Source organism: Ranitomeya imitator, chromosome 2, assembly GCF_032444005.1.
Source record: "Ranitomeya imitator isolate aRanImi1 chromosome 2, aRanImi1.pri, whole genome shotgun sequence".
NCBI lineage: Eukaryota > Metazoa > Chordata > Amphibia > Anura > Dendrobatidae > Ranitomeya > Ranitomeya imitator.
In genome coordinates this window covers 406903006-406923224 of record NC_091283.1, presented here as the reverse complement: position 1 = coordinate 406923224, position 20219 = coordinate 406903006, and the positions used below count along the sequence as shown (strand labels likewise).

The 20219-nt window shown below is 42.5% G+C and overlaps 1 protein-coding gene across 2 annotated transcripts in view; it reads right to left on the bottom strand.

The window, feature by feature from the left end:
• Nucleotides 1–373: 373 nt before the first annotated feature.
• The window catches only part of MAP2K6 (mitogen-activated protein kinase kinase 6), a 113783-nt gene continuing 93937 nt past the window's right edge, over nucleotides 374–20219 (bottom strand). For both annotated transcript variants that reach the window (XM_069750703.1, XM_069750702.1), the window contains 4 exons: nucleotides 19296–19373; nucleotides 16894–17033; nucleotides 1288–1333; nucleotides 374–726 (listed from right to left, as the gene is read on the bottom strand). In XM_069750703.1, coding sequence (XP_069606804.1) covers nucleotides 649–726; nucleotides 1288–1333; nucleotides 16894–17033; nucleotides 19296–19373 — 342 coding nt within the window. In that variant the 3' untranslated portion in view covers nucleotides 374–648. The remainder of the gene's footprint in view (nucleotides 727–1287; nucleotides 1334–16893; nucleotides 17034–19295; nucleotides 19374–20219) is intronic.

Genomic DNA, 20219 nt, shown 5'->3' with positions numbered 1-20219 from the left:
TATATATATTATATAGGAGGACAATGTTCCCCCACACACAACCACTCCATAATTATCATTTAAAAAAAAAATACAATGCGGGGGAAATGAAAAAAAAAAAAAAAAAAATTTAAAAAGGAAAAAAAAAAAAAAGTTTTCACCCTTTCACCAGCAAAACCCTATAAATATTTGCCACCGTACTTTACCCAGTTCACACACTCTTCTTCCTCTCAAACAGACAAATCCAAAAAATAGAACAAAAAAAAAAAAAAATCAAATAGAAGAAAAAAAAAAATCTAGTAGCACCTAAAACCAAAAATAAAAATAGGAAAAAAACTGAAAACTGCTATAAAACCCATACGGCAGCAAATGGGTAGAGAAAAATTTTTTTTTTGAAAAATTAAAAATATATATATGATTTCCTCCCATATCGGTAAGACGCATCGGTAAAACTCCTGCACCGTGAAAGAGGCGGCTGTGACAGCCCAGGGGTTAGACGTTTGCAATTAAAAAGGCCGACAAACAATATGGAGTCCAGTTTTCCCAGTCCCGTAATTCATTTCTATGGGATATTTAAGCAGCCATGTTCAGCCGCCCCACGTCCTGCAGGAAGAGAAGTCCGTGCGTAGGAGGAGAGAAAGGGAAGGGGAAAGGATCGCTCGCGGCCGTTTATTCTCCCAGAATGAGTTTGACGAATGATGCCACATCAGTGTTCTCGGATTCGTGCAGCGTAAAGAACGGGTGTTGCTGCAGAAAAAGCAAAAAAAAAAAATTTAAATTTTTAAGATAAGTTCCTGTGCTATTCCTCCTGGAAATAACTGTTCGAGAACATTTCTTTGTAAAGTTTGCATTGTGCCAGGTAATCCCCCCCATGTGTTGCAGCTGTCGAACAGCACAGAGCTGCTCATATTTTTTGAGCACAAAGAAGACACTCAGCACCCGAGCATGCTCAGATAACACCTTATAGAGCACATTTGCTCATCATTAAACGTTACCGCTTCCCTTAGTCAACAAGCTATACACTGCTGACTGATTGGACAGACTTAACATGCGGAGCATACTTTATGACTAAACGAACAACTAAGTGTTACCATGACCTTTCTAAAGGCAGTATGTTCCTACGCAGGCAACAACGTAAGAACAAAGCTGAGAAAAGGAATGGTAATGAATGTCCAATTGTTAGTTCAGTCAAACATTTTTAGGAGGAATAACGGAGGAACGGCACATTGCTAACAAACTATAGCCCAGAAGGGTTAGCTCTTAGAATACGGCAGGTCTAGAAAGTGGTCTGCGGTCATTAATACTTACCATAAGCTCGGCGTAAGTCGGACGCTCTTCGGAATTCTTCTTCAAGCTGTAAACAAAAAAAAAATTATATAGTTCTCGTATCAGGAAAAAAGTTTACTGAGCACCTAGAAATGGCCGAAGACCTCACCCACACCGAGAACCCCAAGGGGGCTGGTTGATTCTTCTGACTCAGTTGTAAGTTCAGGAACACTCCTTAATTATTTATCCGTATAAGGGTATGTGCACACGTTGCAGATTTCCTGCGATCTGCAGCATTTTTTTCCCACGCAGAAACGCAGCAGATCCGCAAGTGATTTACTGTACAATGAAAATCATTGTGCTAACGGTGCGGAAAAAATCCGCACGGAAAAAACGCAGCGGATTAAAAGAAAAAAAAAAAAAAAAAAAAAAAAGGACCACGTCAATTCTTTTTGCAGATCTGCTGCGTTTCTGCACCCATTCCATAATAGAAATCCGCATAAAAATCTGTGTGTGCACATGCCAAAAAAAAAAAAAAAAAAAGATTTTTGCCTGTGTTTTCTGCCAAGAAATGCAGAATCTGCACAGAAAATTCCACAGTCAAATCTGTAACGTGTGCACATAGTCTGATTTGCTGGGGGTCCCAAGTCAATAACAAAAACCGGGGTCCTGAGTCTCCTTTAAAATGGTGCAGAGGGTGAAAATGCGTGCCGCCACTCTATGCCAAGTCTACAGGACCGATAGACTGACTATTTGGAGAAAAACCCCTTAAAGAGGACCTGTAACCAGACCAAAATGGCCAGTCTTTGCTTTTATTTTACTCCCATTGCATCAGAGTAAACCTTTTGTGTGTGTTTTTCTTTTTAAATCCCCCATATGGTGCCAGAGATATGGGCCTATTTAATGTATTACAAATGTTTAGAGTCTTTTCCAAGGAAACGAGGCTCACAGGATCCTCTGGGGCGTGGCTCTGCATAATTACCCTGGGAGCACCGCCCTCTTAGAAAAAAAAAAACACTACAGAAAAAGGCATGCATCTTTGGAACCATATGCCGGTTTATAAAAAAAAAAAAAAATAATAATGGTAAGAGGGAATATAACAAAAGCAAGAACTGGCCACTATTCACCTAGTGACAGGTCCTAGTGGGACGTGAGAGGTAGTCGGAAGAAAACTACCATAAAATGGTAAAAAAAATAATAATAAAAAAAAAAAAAAAAAAGACAAAAAAAAACAACAACTTGTGAAAAAAAAAAAATGGTTGTTCATTGGCTTTAATCTCCGCTCATGGACCACAATTAGGTGTCCATGTGTGACCCCCTCCTCTACATGCACACCTGTTAGCCAATCCTAACCCCTCCGCTCAGAAGGGCATGCATGTGTGACAATGTAAAGGCTGATACCCCACACCTCTGGGGGGGCGACTTGGCTCCCTGACACACAGACCAGTGTGATGAAATCTCGTTGGGACACTCCGCATTCAGGTTCACCCATCAATTGGATACGAATGACTGATTGTCAGCGAGATGGTAAACAAATGAAAAGCAGAAGACGACTTCTTCCTAAGTAATCAGACCCCGAGACGGGACACATCAGCAGCTGGACAGCAGCAGAGGTCAGAGGCACATCCTCCGAAATGGAGTTGCCCATCCTTCGTCAGGACGCTTCCTGTGATTGCTTCCGGACGAGCGATCGTGGGGAAACTTTCCAGACAGACAATAGCAAGACAGTTTGCATCAGACACGGCCAGTAAAACGTGAGCTGTTCTACTAATAAAAGAAAGGCCTATGGGAATCCTGAAACCTGAGAGGAAACTACCAGACATACTTTTCCTGCTTCAGCCTAGTAGTAAACACATTGCTCATATTTACGGTATTAAAGGATATGGACTTCTTTGGGGGCATCTTTTGCTTACTTACAGGGATGTATTTAGGGAGAAAAATACATTTTCATTACATATTTTGCCTCCTATGGCCACCGTGTTGAACTTTCTAATGCTGGCTGCAGAATGAGTTAACTGAGAATCTATTAGTGAGCTCATTCAAGAATTTGCAGCTACTCCCGTCTGAGCTCCCTTCGGCTGATTTATGACCACATGAAAGTTGAACTGACATGTTTGCTCATAAATCAGCTGAGAGGAGCATAGAGGAGTAAGATTACGTTCATATGATGTCAGTACCTCCCAGCACTAAGGTAAATGTTTTTCAAAGATGACATTTTTTTTTTTACAGTTTTTTTTTTTCCCCCCACAGACCGAATTTCTGCATGGAAAAAACAATTGCAGCATGCCCAAGTCTCTCCCATATTTAGGATGAGCTTCACCTATAGGTGCGGGGACAGGGGGAAGAAAAGAAGAAGAAAAGAAATTGGATCTTATTTTAAATTGTAATGTATGTGGTTTTGTAAAAATGTATTCACTGATGATCTATAAGAACGGATGCTATCGAAATGACAAAATAAATGAAAATCACCTATTTTTTCAGGCTAAAAAAAAAAAGAAAAGAAAAAAATTGGGTGAGTTTTTTTTTTATAGGCTCGTGTGAACTAAAACTCTCCCCGTCAGAACGAGCCCAATATTACAGTAAACCCATTCAGAAACCAGCAATAGACTCTGCAGCACAAAAAGCTACAGAAGGCAAATGGTGCAAAATTGTAAATAAATCTCGAAGTGGCAAAATTGTTCTGAGCCAGAAATATATGCATGTAGACAGTCAACTTTTCCTCTTTATCTGGTTTCAGGTGTGATTTTATTTTCATTTTGCACACACCTGTCACTTGCCAGAGGCGAGTTTGAACGAGCATCACATGCTTGAAACAAAGTTGTTCACCTACAATTTTGGAAAGTGCCAACAATATTGTCTGGACCATTTTTCTGGTAATGTGTGTCCAATTTGCTTTTTTGTGTTGTAATCGGGGCCATCTCCCCGGCAATGGCTTTATAGGCGGTGATGAGGAGACCAGGGTGTGCTGTGCTGCTGGTGAGACACCGTAGCTGTGGATACCGCACATCCCGACCAGCGGTGATTAAGAGATTGGGGTGTGCTATGCTGCCGGTGAGACACCAGGACTATGGATACAGCACCTTTATATGGTAGTAATGTACTACAAATTTAAAGGCAACCTGTCACCAGAAATAATGCTGTGAACCTGCAGATATGCGGTTAGCCTGCAGGTTAATAGCGTTATTATGCTGCCCGGTGCCTGCACTGACAGCAGGCCTCAATGTAGAGCCAGTGTCAGTCAGGGCCGGAGGTACGGTTACAGCGGCCGCTCTGTATCCTCAGAGCAGTGACTGAAGCTCCATGACTGATGTTGAATGCTGGCGGGGTGAATAACATTCATTTTCTCCTGGCTGCATTCGGATGCGTGTAGGAGCCGGGCAGCATAATGTCGCTATTAACCTGCACAATAACCCCTTATCTGCAGGTTAACAGTGTTATTTCTGGGGACAGGTTCCCTTTTATTTTGTACTACAATACTTCAATAAAATCGCGCCGGAAACTGCAATATGCGCACGCGCTGACTCCGGCGCCGTTTTATTGAAGTAATGTACTACAAAGTGAATTTTTCACTTTGATTTTGAGCATCATTCCAACTCCAGACCTCCGTGGGATATTAGTTGTGATTTACGTTGATAATTTTTTAGGTTTTATTGTTCTCAACACATTCCACTACGTAATGAATAAAGATTTTTGAGCAGTGTATATTACGATACCCTAGATTATGTATGGGAAGGATGGATAGATAGATAGAACAATCTGAATAAAACAGAGAAACATATATGCAGATATCCCCACCAAATTAAAATGGCGGTAATGACACTTGGTCCAGAGGTGAAGCAGGGGGAAATGATTTTTCTTTGTACTCATTCATGGTGGTGCTGCCCCCTGCTGCCTTCTGCCCTAGGCACCCACCCTCTCTTGCCTAGTGGCAATACAGCCCTGAGTTGGGCCCTATTTCCTTAATATGTGAAGCCATGTCCCTCGTTCAGCTAACCTGTACTGTCACAATGGCGTTCCCTTCTCCGACATGGCTGGCAGCATTCTACAGCCAGCCAATCACAGCGCTTGTTCATGAATATATGCAAATGAGCTGGTGGGAAAAATAACCGACTTCTCAACGAATTTCTCCTAAATATTCAGCAGGGGCGGTCATTTTCTCAGCAGGGGCGGTCATTTTCTCAGCAGGGGTGGGTGAATTTGTCAGCAGGTCACTTTTAAATTTTTTTTTTTTAGTCTCCATAAGGTAAGCGTCTGCGCCATGACTGGCATATAAATAGAGTGGAGGTATGCACATATAACTGTGTGCGGTGGAACCAGGGATCATGGAGTGTCATGGCATCTATGTTAGGTGGAGATGGAGGTGTCATGTCATATATGAAGCTACACAATGTTAGGTGGACGTGCTGAGATCGAGGTAGTGTCATATACGGGCTACGTGATGTTAGGTGGACATGCTGAGATCATGGTAGTTACATGAAGTGGTCTCCCCCACGGCACACACCTTTTTTTGAAGCCTAGTGATGGGCACAGACATGGGGTTGTGGGTTCAATGCCCACACCTGTCACCTGAACGAGTATCACGGGCTTGAAACAAACTGGTTTATCCACAATTTTTGAAAGTGCCACACAATGGTAAGAAATATATGTAGAACAAAACAAAACAAGTGTAATTGCAATCATTTTATGTGAGAAATATTGCATTTTCTGGATCAATTTAAAGTGTGCCAACATGTTCAGTCATGACATACATAAAATTATATAGATAGATAGATAGATAGATAGTATATGTATACACACACATTAAAGTGACAAGGAAATGCATAGTAAAAATTAAGTAGCAAGTTTTTGAAGGTCTTACCTCCTAATTTTGTTCCTTTTTGGTCATAGATATTTTATAATTTTCTTTAAAGATTATTTACTGGTTGCTCAATGGCACATCATATTGCAGTTTTAAATATGTGATTAGTATTAATCTTCATGCATATCCCGCAATATGTATGGTATATTCTGCCGTTTACCGATCAGATTAATTATATTTACGCCAAAAACTGAACTGACTAATTGTGTAATGAATATTTTACTGCAATAGAATGCTTACTGCCATTCTAGGTTTTTTGAACTATAAATAGTATATCCACTTAAAGATATGATGACAAACTGAGTGATTATTGTGTATACAATATTGTGGAAAATGAGAAACATGGAATAATTCACATGCCTTGATCAAGTGGTAAATCTAAATTTAATGTGAACATATTTTACAGGGCGAATCCTTATGCCAAAAGGAACAAATTTGAGGGTTAAGACTTACCAATTTGCAAAGTTCATTTTTCCTTGGCACCCTAATACACACACGCACACACGCAATGCATTTTTTATTATTTCGACCATTTCTCCTTTTCAGAAAATACAAAATGCATTGCTTGGAATTTCGGAGACTTGTCAGTAGTTTACAGAGTAAAAGCACCATTTACATTTACTCAGAAATATATCTATAAAGAGAAAAATCAGACAAACTGACAATTTTGCAGTGGTCTCTTAATGTTTGCCAGAGCTGTATATATCTATAATATAACCAGAGATTTATCCTTCTGCCAGGACGTCGGATGGAGCAGCAGCTGCTTCACTGGTGGAGGTTGAGGAGAGAGATGGAGACTCTTCCATTTTCGTGAAGCAAATACATTGTCAACAGTGCGCACGCACCGGGCATAGACACGGTATGCGCTGACTGATGCACCATTTTATTGAACTGTCAAATAAATTGCACCATTGAATTAACCGCCAGCATTCGGTTTGTGTCATGGAGGCGGGGGTGCCGCAGCTTCTGTCAGCCCCCGGCCCTGACTGACACTGGCTCTACATTGAGGCCTGCTGTCAGTGCAGGCACCGGGCAGCACAATAACGCTATTAACCTGCAGACTAACCGCATATCTGCATGTTTAGAACGTTATTTCTGGTGACAGGTTCCCTTTAGTTTTGTAGTACTTTACTTCCATATAATGGGGCCGGAGTCAGTGTGTGCGCATACCGCGATCTCCGGAGCCATTTATTGAAGACACTATAGGAATTCGCACACCGCACTCTTTCCTTCCTGGTGCTTGTCCTGTCTGGTCGGAAAGGTGACTGGCGGCTGGGAGGTGCAGTACCCACAGTCCTGGTGTCTCACCAGCAGAGCAGCAGACCCCGGAGTCCTCATCCCCACCGGTGAAGCCGCTGCCACAGTCAATATAATGGAGATGGCCCCGATCACATCAGATAGCGCCGCCCCTCCTCTCCAATAAAATGGCGTCAAAGTGCTGTATGCGCATGCGCTGACTGTGGCGCCAAAGGCTTCTGACAGACGTACACGTCTCCGGCTATATTATAGATATGTGTATATACACACAGGCATGACCGAACGTGTTGGCGCACTTTAAATTGTTCCAGGAAATGAAATATTTCTTACATAAAATGATTGCAGTTACACTTGTTTTGTTCTACATATATTTCTTACCATTGTGTGGCACTTTCCAAAATTGTGGATAAACAAGTTTGTTTCAAGCTCGTGATACTCGTTCAGGTGACAGGTGTGGGCATTGAACCCACAACCCCATGTCTGTGCCCATCACTACGTGGCGTTCCCTTCTCTGAGATGGCTGGAGATGCAGCATTCTACAGCCAGCCAATCACAGCGCTTGTTCATGAATATATGCAAATGAGCTCATGGGAAAAATAACCGACTTCTCAACGAATTTCTCCTAATTATTCAGCAGGGGCGGTCATTTTCTCAGCAGGGGTGGGTCAATTTGTTAGCGGGGTGGGTCAATTTGTCAGCAGGTCACTTTTGAATTTTTTTTTTTTAGTCTCCATAAGGTAAGCGTCTGTGCCATGACTGGCATATAAATAGAGTGGAGGTATGCATATATAACTGTGTGCGGTGGAACCAGGGATCATGGAGTGTCATGGCATCTATGTTAGGTGGAGATGGAGGTGTCATGTCATATATGAAGCTACACGATGTTAGGTGGACGTGCTGAGATCGAGGTAGTGTCATATATGAAGCTACACGATGTTAGGTGGACGTGCTGAGATCGAGGTAGTGTCATATATGAAGCTACACGATGTTAGGTGGACGTGCTGAGATCATGGTAGTGTCATATACGGGCTACGTGATGTTAGGTGGACGTGCTGAGATCATGGTAGTTACATGAAGTGGTCTCCCCCACGGCACACACCTTTTCCTACAGGTTTGGAGCTTAGTGTCGGGTGCGGCACTGGGGTTGTGGGTTCAACTTCTCCCCTTTTTATCTGTTTCAGGTGTGATTTTCATTTTGCCCACACCTGTCACTTGCCACAAATGACTGTTTCAAGCATGTGATGCTCGTTCAAAGTTGTTCACCTACAATGTTGTCCGGACCATTTTTCTTGGAAATTATGTCCAAATTGCCTTTTCTTCCCTCAGTTTTTTGTGTTGCTCCCATACACACAATGGAAATAAGCATGGGTATAACAAAATGAGTAATTGCAATAATTCTCTGGCACCATTTAAAGCGCGACAACACACTTCTGGGGGAAATAATTCATTTTCTGGAACAATATCAAGGGGGCCAACACTTGTGTGTACATGCACACACACATATATATACACATATATATTTTATACACACACACACACCCACCCACATATATACACATATACATACACTTATAAATATATACGTGTGTATAAGGTTTATATCACACACATTCAGATGTAATACACACGAAAAAAAGGATGTAGGTGTGTATTTATGCATGCGCATATATCTGAACATGTGTGTGTAATATACAGTGGGTACGGAAAACATTCAGACCCCTTTAAATTTTTCACCGTTTCATTGCAGCCATTTGATATATTCAGAAAAGTTCATTTTTTTCTCTTTAATGTACAATCTGGACCTCATCTTGGCTGAAAAAAAACAAAAAAAACCAAACAAATGTAGAAATTTTTGCAAATTTATTAATAAAGAAAAACTGAATGGAGATCCCCTTCACGTTCTATATTTTTAGTAAGAGAGAGGATGAATGCCATCATGCTGTACAAACGTATCGTAGCTACTAGAGCCGATATATGGGACGAGGATTTGTGGATGGACTTGGACCCTAATGTGCAACTAATTCAGGCCCTACATTTGTCCCCCTGATGGGATGTGACATGGGGGTTTTCAAAGGGGGATTGAGGGCTGTAGGCGGGGGTCTGGATAATATGTTCCTGACAGGGCAGATGATATTGTCTTTCTTAGCATTATACCTCATGTATGACCTCACACCAATTATTTATTTTGTTGACATTTCAGACGTGTCTGATTAATTATGTAGAGGTAAAGCACACTGTGGATTACTTATTTGCCTTCCTTTTTTACTACCCCACCCTTATATTTGTCTTGTCTCCTCTATGTTAAAAACTTGTTTTTTTTTATTCTTTGTTTATTACTATTACAATTTATGTCTCCCCTGCGGGGGATATTTTTTCTTTTACCGTTGTACATTATTAACACTATATTTCTAAATAAACCTTATTGAAACTAAAAAAGAAAAACTGAAATATCACATGATCGTAAGTATTCTCAGTATTGGGTAGAAGCACCTTTTGAGCTAGTACAGCCATGAGTCTTCTTGGGAATGATGCAACAAGTTTTTCACACCTGGATTTGAGCTTCTGCTATTCTTCCTTGCAGATACTCTCCAGTTCCGTCAGGTTGGATGGGGAACGTTGGTGGACAGCCTTTTTCAGAACTCTCCAGAGATGCTCAATTGGGTTTAGGTCAGGGCTCTGGCTGGGCCAGTCAAAAATGGTCACAGTTGTTCTGAAGCCACTTCTTTGTTATTTTAGCTATGCGATTAGAGTCATTGTCTTGTTGGAAGGTGAACCTTCGGCCAAGTCTGAGGTCCAGAGCACTCTGGAAGAGGTTTTCATCCAGGATCTCTTTGTACTTGGCAGCATTCATGTTTCCTTCAATGACAACCAGTCATCCTGTCCATGCAGCTGACAAACACCCCCATAGCATGATGCTGCCACCACGTTTCATTGTTGGGATTGTATTGAGCAGGTGATTAGCAGTGCCTGGTTTTCTCCACACATACCGCTTAGAATTAGCACCAAAAAGGTCTATCTTCGTCTCATCAGACCAGAGAATCTTATTTTTCATAGTCTGGGAGTCTCATGTTTTTTAGCAAACTCTATACTGGCTTTCATATGTCTTGCACTGAGGAGAGGCTTCTGTCGGGCCACTCTGTCATAAAGGCCTGACTGGTGGAGGGCTGCAATGATAGATGACCTTGTGGAACCTTCTCCCTACTGCATCTCTGGAGCTCAGCCACAGTGATCTTGGGGTTGTTCTTTACTTACAGTTGTGGCCAAAAGTATTGACACCCCTGCAATTCTGTAAGCTAATACTCAGTTTCTTACTGAAAATGATTGCAATCACAAATTCTTTGGTATTATTATCTTTATTTAATTTGTCTTAAATGAAAAAACACAAAAGAGAATGAAGCAAAAAGCAAAACATTGATCATTTCACACAAAACTCCAAAAATTGGCCAGACAAAAGTATTGGCACCCTCAGCCTAATACTTCGTTGCACAAACTTTAGCCAAAATAACTGCGACCAACCGCTTCCGGTAACCATCAATGAGTTTCTTACAATGCTCTGCTGGAATTTTAGACAATTCTTCTTTGGCAAACTGCTCCAGGTCCCTGATATTTGAAGGGTGCCTTCTCCAAACTGCCATGTTTAGATCTCTCCACAGGTGTTCTATGGGATTCAGGTCTGGACTCATTGCTGGCTACCTTAGAAGTCTCCAGTGCTTTCTCTCAAACCATTTTCTAGTGCTTTTTGAAGTGTGTTTTGGGTCATTGTCCTGCTGGAAGACCCATGACCTCTGAGGAAGACACAGCTTTCTCACACTGGGCCCTACATTATGCTTATTATGCTGCAAAATTTGTTGGTAGCCTTCAGACTTCATAAGCCATGCACACGGTCAAGCAGTCCAGTGCCAGAAGCAGCAAAGCAACCCCAAAACATCAAGGAATCTCCGCCATGTTTGACTGTAGGGACCGTGTTCTTTTCTTTGAATGCCTCTTTTTTTCTCCTGTAAACTCTCTGTTGATGCCTTTGCCCAGAAAGCTCTACTTTCCTGCACGCAACCTCCGATCCTCACAAGATCTCCTTCTCTACTCCCCTATTATCTCCTCTTCCCACAATCGCATACAAGATTTCTCTCGTGCATCCCCCCTACTCTGGAATGCTCTACCACAACATATCAGACTCTCGCCTACCATCGAAACCTTCAAAAAGAACCTGAAGACCCACCTCTTCCGACAAGCCTACAACCTGCAGTAACCACCGATTGACCAAACCGCTGCACGGCCAGCTCTACCCTCACCTACTGTATCCTCACCCATCCCTTGTAGATTGTGAGCCCTCGCGGGCAGGGTCCTCTCTCCTCCTGTACCAGTTGTGACTTGTATTTTTCAAGATTATTGTACTTGTTTTATTATGTATACCCCTCCTCACATGTAAAGCGCCATGGAATAAATGGCGCTATAATAATAAATAATAATAATAATAATAATAATACTTTTGTCTCATCTGACCAGAGAACATTCTTCCAAAATGTTTTAGGCTTTTTCAGGTAAGTTTTGGCAAACTCCAGCCTGGTTTTTTTATGTATCGGGGTAAGAAGTGGGGTCTTCCTGGGTCTCCTACCATACAGTCGCTTTTCATTCAGACGCCGACAGATAGTACGGGTTGACACTGTTGTACCCTCGGACTGCAGGGCAGCTTGAACTTGTTTGGATGTTAGTCGAGGTTCTTTATCCAACATCTGCACAATCTTGCGTTGAAATCTCTTGTCAATTTTTCTTTTCCATCCACATCTAGGGAAGTTAGCCACAGTGCCATGGGCTTTAAACTTCTTGATGACACTGCGCACGGTGTACACAGGAACATTCAGGTCTTTGGAGATGGACTTGTAGCCTTGAGATTGCTCATGCTTCCTCACAACTTGGTTTCTCAAGTCCTCAGACAGTTCTTTGGTCTTCTTTCTTTTCTCCATGCTCAATGTGGTACACACAAGGACACAGGACAGAGGTTGAGTCATCTTTAATCCATGTCAACTGGCTGCAAGTGTGATTTAGTTATTGCCAACACCTGTTAGGTGCCACAGGTAAGTTACAGGTGCTGTTAATTACACAAATTAGAGAAGCATCACATGATTTTTCGAACAGTGCCAATACTTTTGTCCATCCTCTTTTTTATGTTTGGTGTGGAATTATATCCAATTTGGCTTTACGACAATGCTTTTTGTGCTTTTTCATTTAAGACAAATTAAATGAAGATAATAAAGAATTCGTGTTTGCAATCATTTTCAGGAAGAAACTGAGTATTATCTGACAGAATTGCAGGGGTGTCAATACTTTTGGCCACAACTGTATCTCACCAAGGCTCTTCTTCCATGATTGCTCAGTTTGGCAGACTGGCCAGGTCTAGCAAGATTTCTGGTGGTCCCATTAAAGGATTATGGAGGCCACTGTGCTCTTAGGAACCTTGAGTACTGCACAGTAGCGTAGCTACTGGGGGGGCAGAGGGGGCCATCGCCCCAGGCCCCGTCACATGAAGGGTCCCACCGGGAGTCATTGCAGTTTTTTGATGAGGCAGAGCACAACACAGCACAGGAGGAGAGCAGGGAAATGCCGGCTCACCTGCATGATGGACATTCTGCAGCTGTTAGCACAGTCTCCCTCCTGCACTGTAGGGTGTAGGCTTTACTGACCGGAGGAGCTTCTTCCGGGTTGCAATTTGGTGCATGCTGGGATTGTCTCAGGCACGCTGGGTCCTAGTTCCCATCGTGTATTTCTCTCGGACACTTCCTGGTCCTCCCTCACTGCCTGCAGACTTGGTAAGTGGCAGGTTATGGTCACTGGGGGTGAATGTAAGAGGATGAGGGTATTGTGAGGGCTGAGGTGGGTGAAGGGCAACAGGGCACTGGAGGGTGAATGTGAGAGGATGAGGGTATTGTGAGGGCTGAAATGGGGGAGGGTCGACAGGGCGCTGATTATTATACTGTTAGGTTAGAAGATTATATGCAATCTATTACATGTAATAGTTGCTGTCTGGGGAGCTGGAGATGGGGAGGTCGGGGCTTTTGATACTTAACAGCTGGGCCTGTTACGATTATTAGTATAACAAGCCCCCCCTATAGTAACCAGGAGCTGCATCACATTGAAAGGTAATCTGTCACCCCCAGGACATGTATGACCTATTAATATGGGCATACAGGCAATGGAAATGTTACAATAGTCCTACCTGTATGCCTCACATTAATGGTTTTGATGCTGAGAAATGCTATATTCTGTCTTTATGTTAATGATTTCTTTCAGGCTCCAAGCATGCAGCAGCAGATTGTAGCGACTCGCACGGTGCGGGATTCCGGCATCATAACTGATGTGAATGGGAGGGGGGTAGTATTATAATGAGGACAGGAGACAGATTTCTAACAAGCACCACATACCCTGGAACAAAATTATTAGTATAAGTAAAGAATATAGCATTTCTCAGCAACACCACCATTAATATGAGGCATACAGGTAGGACCAGTGTAACATTTCTATTGCCTGTATGCCCATATTAAGAGGTCATATACGTCCCTGGGGTGACATTCACTTTAAAGCAGCACTCCAGCATTGTTTTTTTATTTCACCGCTGGAGTGGCGCAGTAAAATCCAAGACCTCTACCGACTGTATGATGCTCACCTTCTGGCATTTTCATCTGTTTTTGCCTCCACTCGGCTCCATCTTCTGCAGTTTGTGACCTGTCCAGTGCTCCAGTGTTTTATGGAGCGGCGCAGAGGTCTCTAATCAATGTGAGTCTATGAGAGCCTCCTTCTTGCCTTGTTCTCGCCTCTTTCTGTCTTTCATATACTTACTTTGAGAACTTCTGGACAGTCAGAAGCTGCACTCACAAAGTTAAGCAGTGGGACTGGAGCGGTGCCAAAAAAACGGTGAATACGCTGGAGGATGAGTATATGACTGGGGCAGAAGACTTGCACTTAAATCACGACTCCAGCTGTGAGGAAAAAAAAAACCCTGCTGGAGTGGTGCTTTAATAATAAGCAATTTATTATTATAAAGTTAAAGGCTTGGAATAAATGACTGCAGTCACTATGTGCCAATTCATGGTAGGGAGCGCCTGCTGTACGAGCCCCCAATATCACTGGCGGTCAGGTCATTGACCCAATATTTGCTATGTGCATGTGTTCACTAGAAAGGTTTGGTTTCTCTCAATAGAAGAGGATTGAGAGAAGCTGAAAGAGTCATCACATGACCGCCTGCTAACATCACTGATGCTGGGGCCATTATTACTGTACATGGGGGGACTCCGGACATTATTAAATGCTAAGTGGGCACTTAAGCATTATTGTTATAGGGGCACACAGAGTATTGTCACCATCAAAGTTGCATATGGGGTATTACTTTTTAGGGACAAATGTAGAGGGCACTAGCACAGGGCATTAATATTTGCTAGGGGGAATTTTACTATCTAGTGAGATCAAAGGTGGCATTTTTACTATGTAAGGGGCACATTGGTGGCAGTATTATGTGGGGCGGTAAGAGGAGCCGTTATTGTAACACACAGCAGCTGCTGTAGGACATACGGCAGCAGCGGCTCAGTATTGGGGTATCAGGTGCAGTAATAGGGTCACATACGGCAGCAGTAGCTCAGTATTGGGGTATCAGGTGCAGTAATAGGGAAACATACGGCAGCAGTGGTTCAGTATTGGGGTATCAGGTGCAGTAATAGGAACACGTGGCAGCAGTGGTTCAGTATTGGGGTATCGGGCAGTAATAGGGACACATACGGCAGCAGCGGCTCAGTATTGGGGTATCAGGGGCAGTAATAGGGACACATGGCAGCAGCGGCTCAGTATTGGGGTATCAGGTGCAGTAATAGGGACACACAGCAGCAGCGGCTCAGTATTGGGGTATCAGGTGCAGTAATAGGGACACATACGGCAGCAGCGGCTCAGTATTGGGGTATCAGGTGCAGTAATAGGGACACATACGGCAGCAGAGGCTCAGTATTGGGGTATCAGGGGCAGTAATAGGGACACATGGCAGCAGCGGCTCAGTATTGGGGTATCAGGTGCAGTAATAGGGACACACAGCAGCAGCGGCTCAGTATTGGGGTATCAGGTGCAGTAATAGGGACACATAAGGCAGCAGCGGCTCAGTATTGGGGTATCAGGTGCAGTAATAGGGACACATACGGCAGCAGAGGCTCAGTATTGGGGTATCAGGGGCAGTAATAGGGACACATACGGCAGAGGCTCAGTTTTGGGGTATCAGGTGCTGTAGGACACATACGGCAGCAGCGGCTCAGTATTGGGGTATCAGCAGGTTGAGGAGTTTGCACAGGTTGGGTTTAGATATGGACGGTGCATGAAATGTGAGAAGTCAAATGTGTTGCTTTTGCATTCTCTGCAGACGAGTCCTGGCTGGAGAAGTCATCATGTCGGTCTGGGCCAAATGGAAAAGATGGGAAAGTGAACGACTCCATAAGAAGGAACATCAGCTGTAAGTCACCATCTATAACTGTACTGTGATCTCTTATATGGTCTGCAGGACTGGTACAAATATATGGCCCTCGTGTAGTAATATCAGTGTTCGTTTTTGTATATAGATTTATTTTCAGTCACAGTGCGGTCACAATTAGGTTGCACCACGTAGCTGTAGTCCGGATTACCTGGTTGGGGGCCCACTCATATTTTTCGTCCCCCCTAAGCTGAAACCCTAGCTACGCCAATGGTACTGCAGAAATTATGTTGTAACCTTGGCCTGATCTGTGACTTGCCACAATTCTGCCTCTGAGCTCTTTGGCCAGTTCCTTTGACCTCATGATTCCCATTTGGTCAGACATGCACTGTGAGCTGTGAGGTCTTATATAGACAGGTGTGTGCGTTTCCAAATCAAGTCCAGTTTAATTAAACACAGCTGGACTCCAATGAAGGAGTAGAACCATCTCAAGGAGGATCACAAGGAAATGGACAGCATGTGACTTAAATATGAGTGTCTGAGCAAAGGGTCTGAATACTTATGACCATGTGATATTTCAGTTTTTCCTTTAATAAATTTGCAAAAATTTATACATTTCTGTTTTTTTCAAACAGGGGTGCAGACTGTACATTAATGAGAAAAAAAAAAGAACTTTTTTGAATTTACCAAATGGCTGCAATGAAACAAAGTGAAAAATTTAAAGGGGTCTAAATACTTTCCGTACCCACTGTAAATATATGTATAGGTGTGTGGATATACACGTGTATTTATGGTCATAAAAAGCTCATCCTTAATGTTGGGTTGTCAGGCAGCAAGTCCCTGCAGCCGGTCTGTCCCAGATTGGCATAATAAGGACACGGAGCCACCACGGCCTTATTAATCAGATTTTCAGATCTGTAGATGGAGCGCGACCAGCAGGGGGCGACTCTACAAGTGAAATTCTCTCCTTACTTTGTTCAGAGGACCTATAAATTCCCTTTTGATTCTGTTAAAGGGAGCCCGTCGCCACCTTTTTCTTTTCCGCCTCTATTCATACTGAGGTGTTATGAGAACAACAACTCCCATCATCACTCACCACTTTGAGGTAAAGTCAACAAAATCTGCAGAAAACTTGTCTGCGGGCAGCTGTGGAGACGGCTCCTCCACCACCTGTTTGAGTTGCTGGAAAGGAGTTCCCCAGGAATCATAAGGAAACCGCAGAATGGCCAGCTCAATCTGAAAGAGAATGACATCACGGTCAGGAATTGGGGACAAGTAACTGAACACGACCAGCTGACGTCTTCTCTATAGATCTTCTATCCTATATTTACTGATGGTCTGTGTGGCGGAACAAGGAATTTAGAGGGAAAGTGAGCAGAACCAAGAAACGCAGGCTGCGGTCTACCTCCAGCGCTACCGCCGAGACCGGGGAATAGAAACTGTGCTACTCTGCTGCCACCATGTGGCGACAAGCTGAACTCACACACAGACGTTTACTACAAGTTTCCAAATCCTCTAGCAGCAAATAGCAGAAATATGCTAAAATAATTAGTATAAAAAGCAATTCCAAATAGATCAGAAGCTTTTTTGTTTTTTAAAAGATTTACTACTTCCACAAAATGTAAAAAAAAAAAAAAACTTGTCATTTTTGTGCCTGAACATTAATGAGCCATATTTTTTTCTTTTTATGGCATTCACCATGCATTACAATTATAATGCTGTAATTTATTGTTCAAAATGTTAACTAAATTTTTTTTTTTCCCCACCTTTCCCTCCCTTCAATTACCATAACTTTCTCTTATTATTTCTACCGTATATATCAGTGTATAAGCACTTTGTGTGCTGAAAACGCCTCCCCCCCCCCCCTGGGCTTCTACACAAGTCATTGTCCCAGTAGCCAGCGGGTGGTCGGGGGGTTGGGTTTGAGAGGGAGCGGCGGGTCACAGAGGCAGGAGCCGGCGGCTGTTAAAGGTACCGTTACACTAAACGACTTACCAACGATCACGACCAGCGATACGACCTGGCCGTGATCATTGGTAAGTCGTTGTGTGGTCGCTGGGGGGCCGCGCTTGGTAACCCGATATTTACCCTGGTTACCATTGTAAAAGTAAAAAAAAATAAAAAACAGTACATACTCCCATTCCGATGTCTGTCACGTCCCCCGGCGTCAGCTTCCCTGCACTGTGTAAGCGCCGGCCGTAAAGCAGAGCGGTGACGTCAGGGGCCTGATCGTTGGTCGCTGTCACATAAAGATATCGTTAGCGGGATCATTGCTCCGTCACAAAAAGCGTGACGTTGCAACGATATCGTTAACGAAATCGTTATGTGTGAAGGTACCATAACTGTGCCCGCAGCCAAAGAGAAATCAATATTCACTGCACTTTTCATATAAAAAAAAAGGGACTTTGTATTTTTTTGCTTTCAACTACATTATATGGTAAAATGAATTATGTACTAAAAAAATAATACAACTGAGTTAAAAAGGAGCAAAAAAAAAAAAAAAAGTTTGGGGATTTTATTTTCTGGTGTTCTTTATAGCACTGTCAAAAATTAAGAGATAAGCCATCAAACAAAGAAGAACGGCTTACATTTTTGTACCAGAAGCAGTGTGAAAGACTGGAGGAAAGCATGCCAAGACGTATGAAAGCTGTGATTAAAAATCATGGTTATTCCACAAAATATTGATTTCTGAACTCTTCCATGAACTTGCTTTCTTTGCATTATTTGAGGTCTGAAAGCACTTTTTTTTTTTTTTTTATTTTGACAATCTTTGTCAGAAAAAAATACAAAATAGATAAATTTATCTATACACACATACATATATAAAATATTGATTGGTGTCACCATTTTTTTCCTGACACTGAACTTTTCTTCATTTTTCCATCGACTGAGGGAAGAGAGGATTTTTTTTGCATTGGTGTTTTCATTTTGTAATAGTCTATATAATAATTTAAGAATATTTAAATTGGCTTTTTTAGTATTTTTTAAGGGGGGGGGGGTTAGAAAACTGCAATAATTTTGACTCTCTCTTTACAGCGTAAGGATTAAACAATTTTAGACAAGACTTTTGAAAATGCAACAATATTAAAATAAAAAATGACAATCTCCTAGGAAGCCCAGCTGGTGTTTGGACTACATGGGAGTATGAAGATGGTGATCATGGAGCCATATGTAGAACCCCGGCTGACATGTTAAACCATTGGTACCCCATGATCATCTCAAGAAATGGGTGATGACTGCGGAACTTAAATGCTGCAGTCAAAAATGGACAGTGGTATTTACTGTAAGTAGTCTAACAGCAGTGATGAGGGGTCGATGTGATTGCTGCTGATAGAGGTCAGTGCTGGCTGTATAAGACAGCCAGCACCTGCCATGTATGTAGCAGGCTCAGCGGCAACTAATTCAATCTAAAGCAGTCAATCCTCACCTTATTGAGGGGGAAGACTCCTAAAGAAAACTGGCTCCTGGTGGACAAAAGTAAATAATTACTAGCCTTACCATAGTAATTCCCAAGCTCCAAATATCAGACTTCACATTGTATCCTTTCTGATTCAGCTCCGGGTTTATTCTTTCAGGCTGAAGGGAAAAAAAAAAAAGCTAAGTTACCATACATAGATCTGCTACTTATATACAGATGTCTGATTGTTAGGGCTCATTTCCATTTGTGAGAAAAACGGACGAGTGCAATCCGATAAAAAAATCGGATTGCACTCGGACCAATGTTAATCAATAGGTGACATTCCATTTGCGATTTTTTTCTCAGCCGAAATCGGACTGAGAAAAATCTGTGTCGGCTGAGAAAAAAATCGCAGCATGCTTCGATTTGCTGCGAGTCTCGGACGAGACTCGCCAATGCAAGTCAATGGGTGCGAGAAAAAAAACGCATGGAATACGGACCATCCGTATTCCATCCGTTTTTTACGGATACCTTACCATTCTGTGGCACAGAACACTGTAAATAGTCCTGTAAATGACTGTATAAAAATAGTTGCAGAGAAAAAAAAAAAGGATTGCATACAAATGTAAAAACGGATGATGCGATTAAAAATCGCATTACACTCGCATGACAATCGCACATGTTACATCAGTTTTTTCGGTCCGTAAATCGGACCGTTTTTTTCTCACACAAGTGGAAATGAGCCCTTAGGCTAAGGAGCCATTATCAGAGAGGAGAAAGTTCCACACCAGACAGCCAAGAATCCGTTATTTTAAGCTTCAGGTTCTATGTAACCAGTGTAAGGAGCTGGAACAGCACAGCTCGGCACACCATGTAGTGTTCATTCTCAGGTACTACACCTCAGCTAAGTAGCAAGATCAAAGCAGCATTGCGTACAATACCGCACTAAAGTTTTTTAATAGTAAAACGTGTGTGTGTGTGTGTGTGTGTGTGTGTGTGTGTGTGTGTGTGTGTGTGTGTGTGTG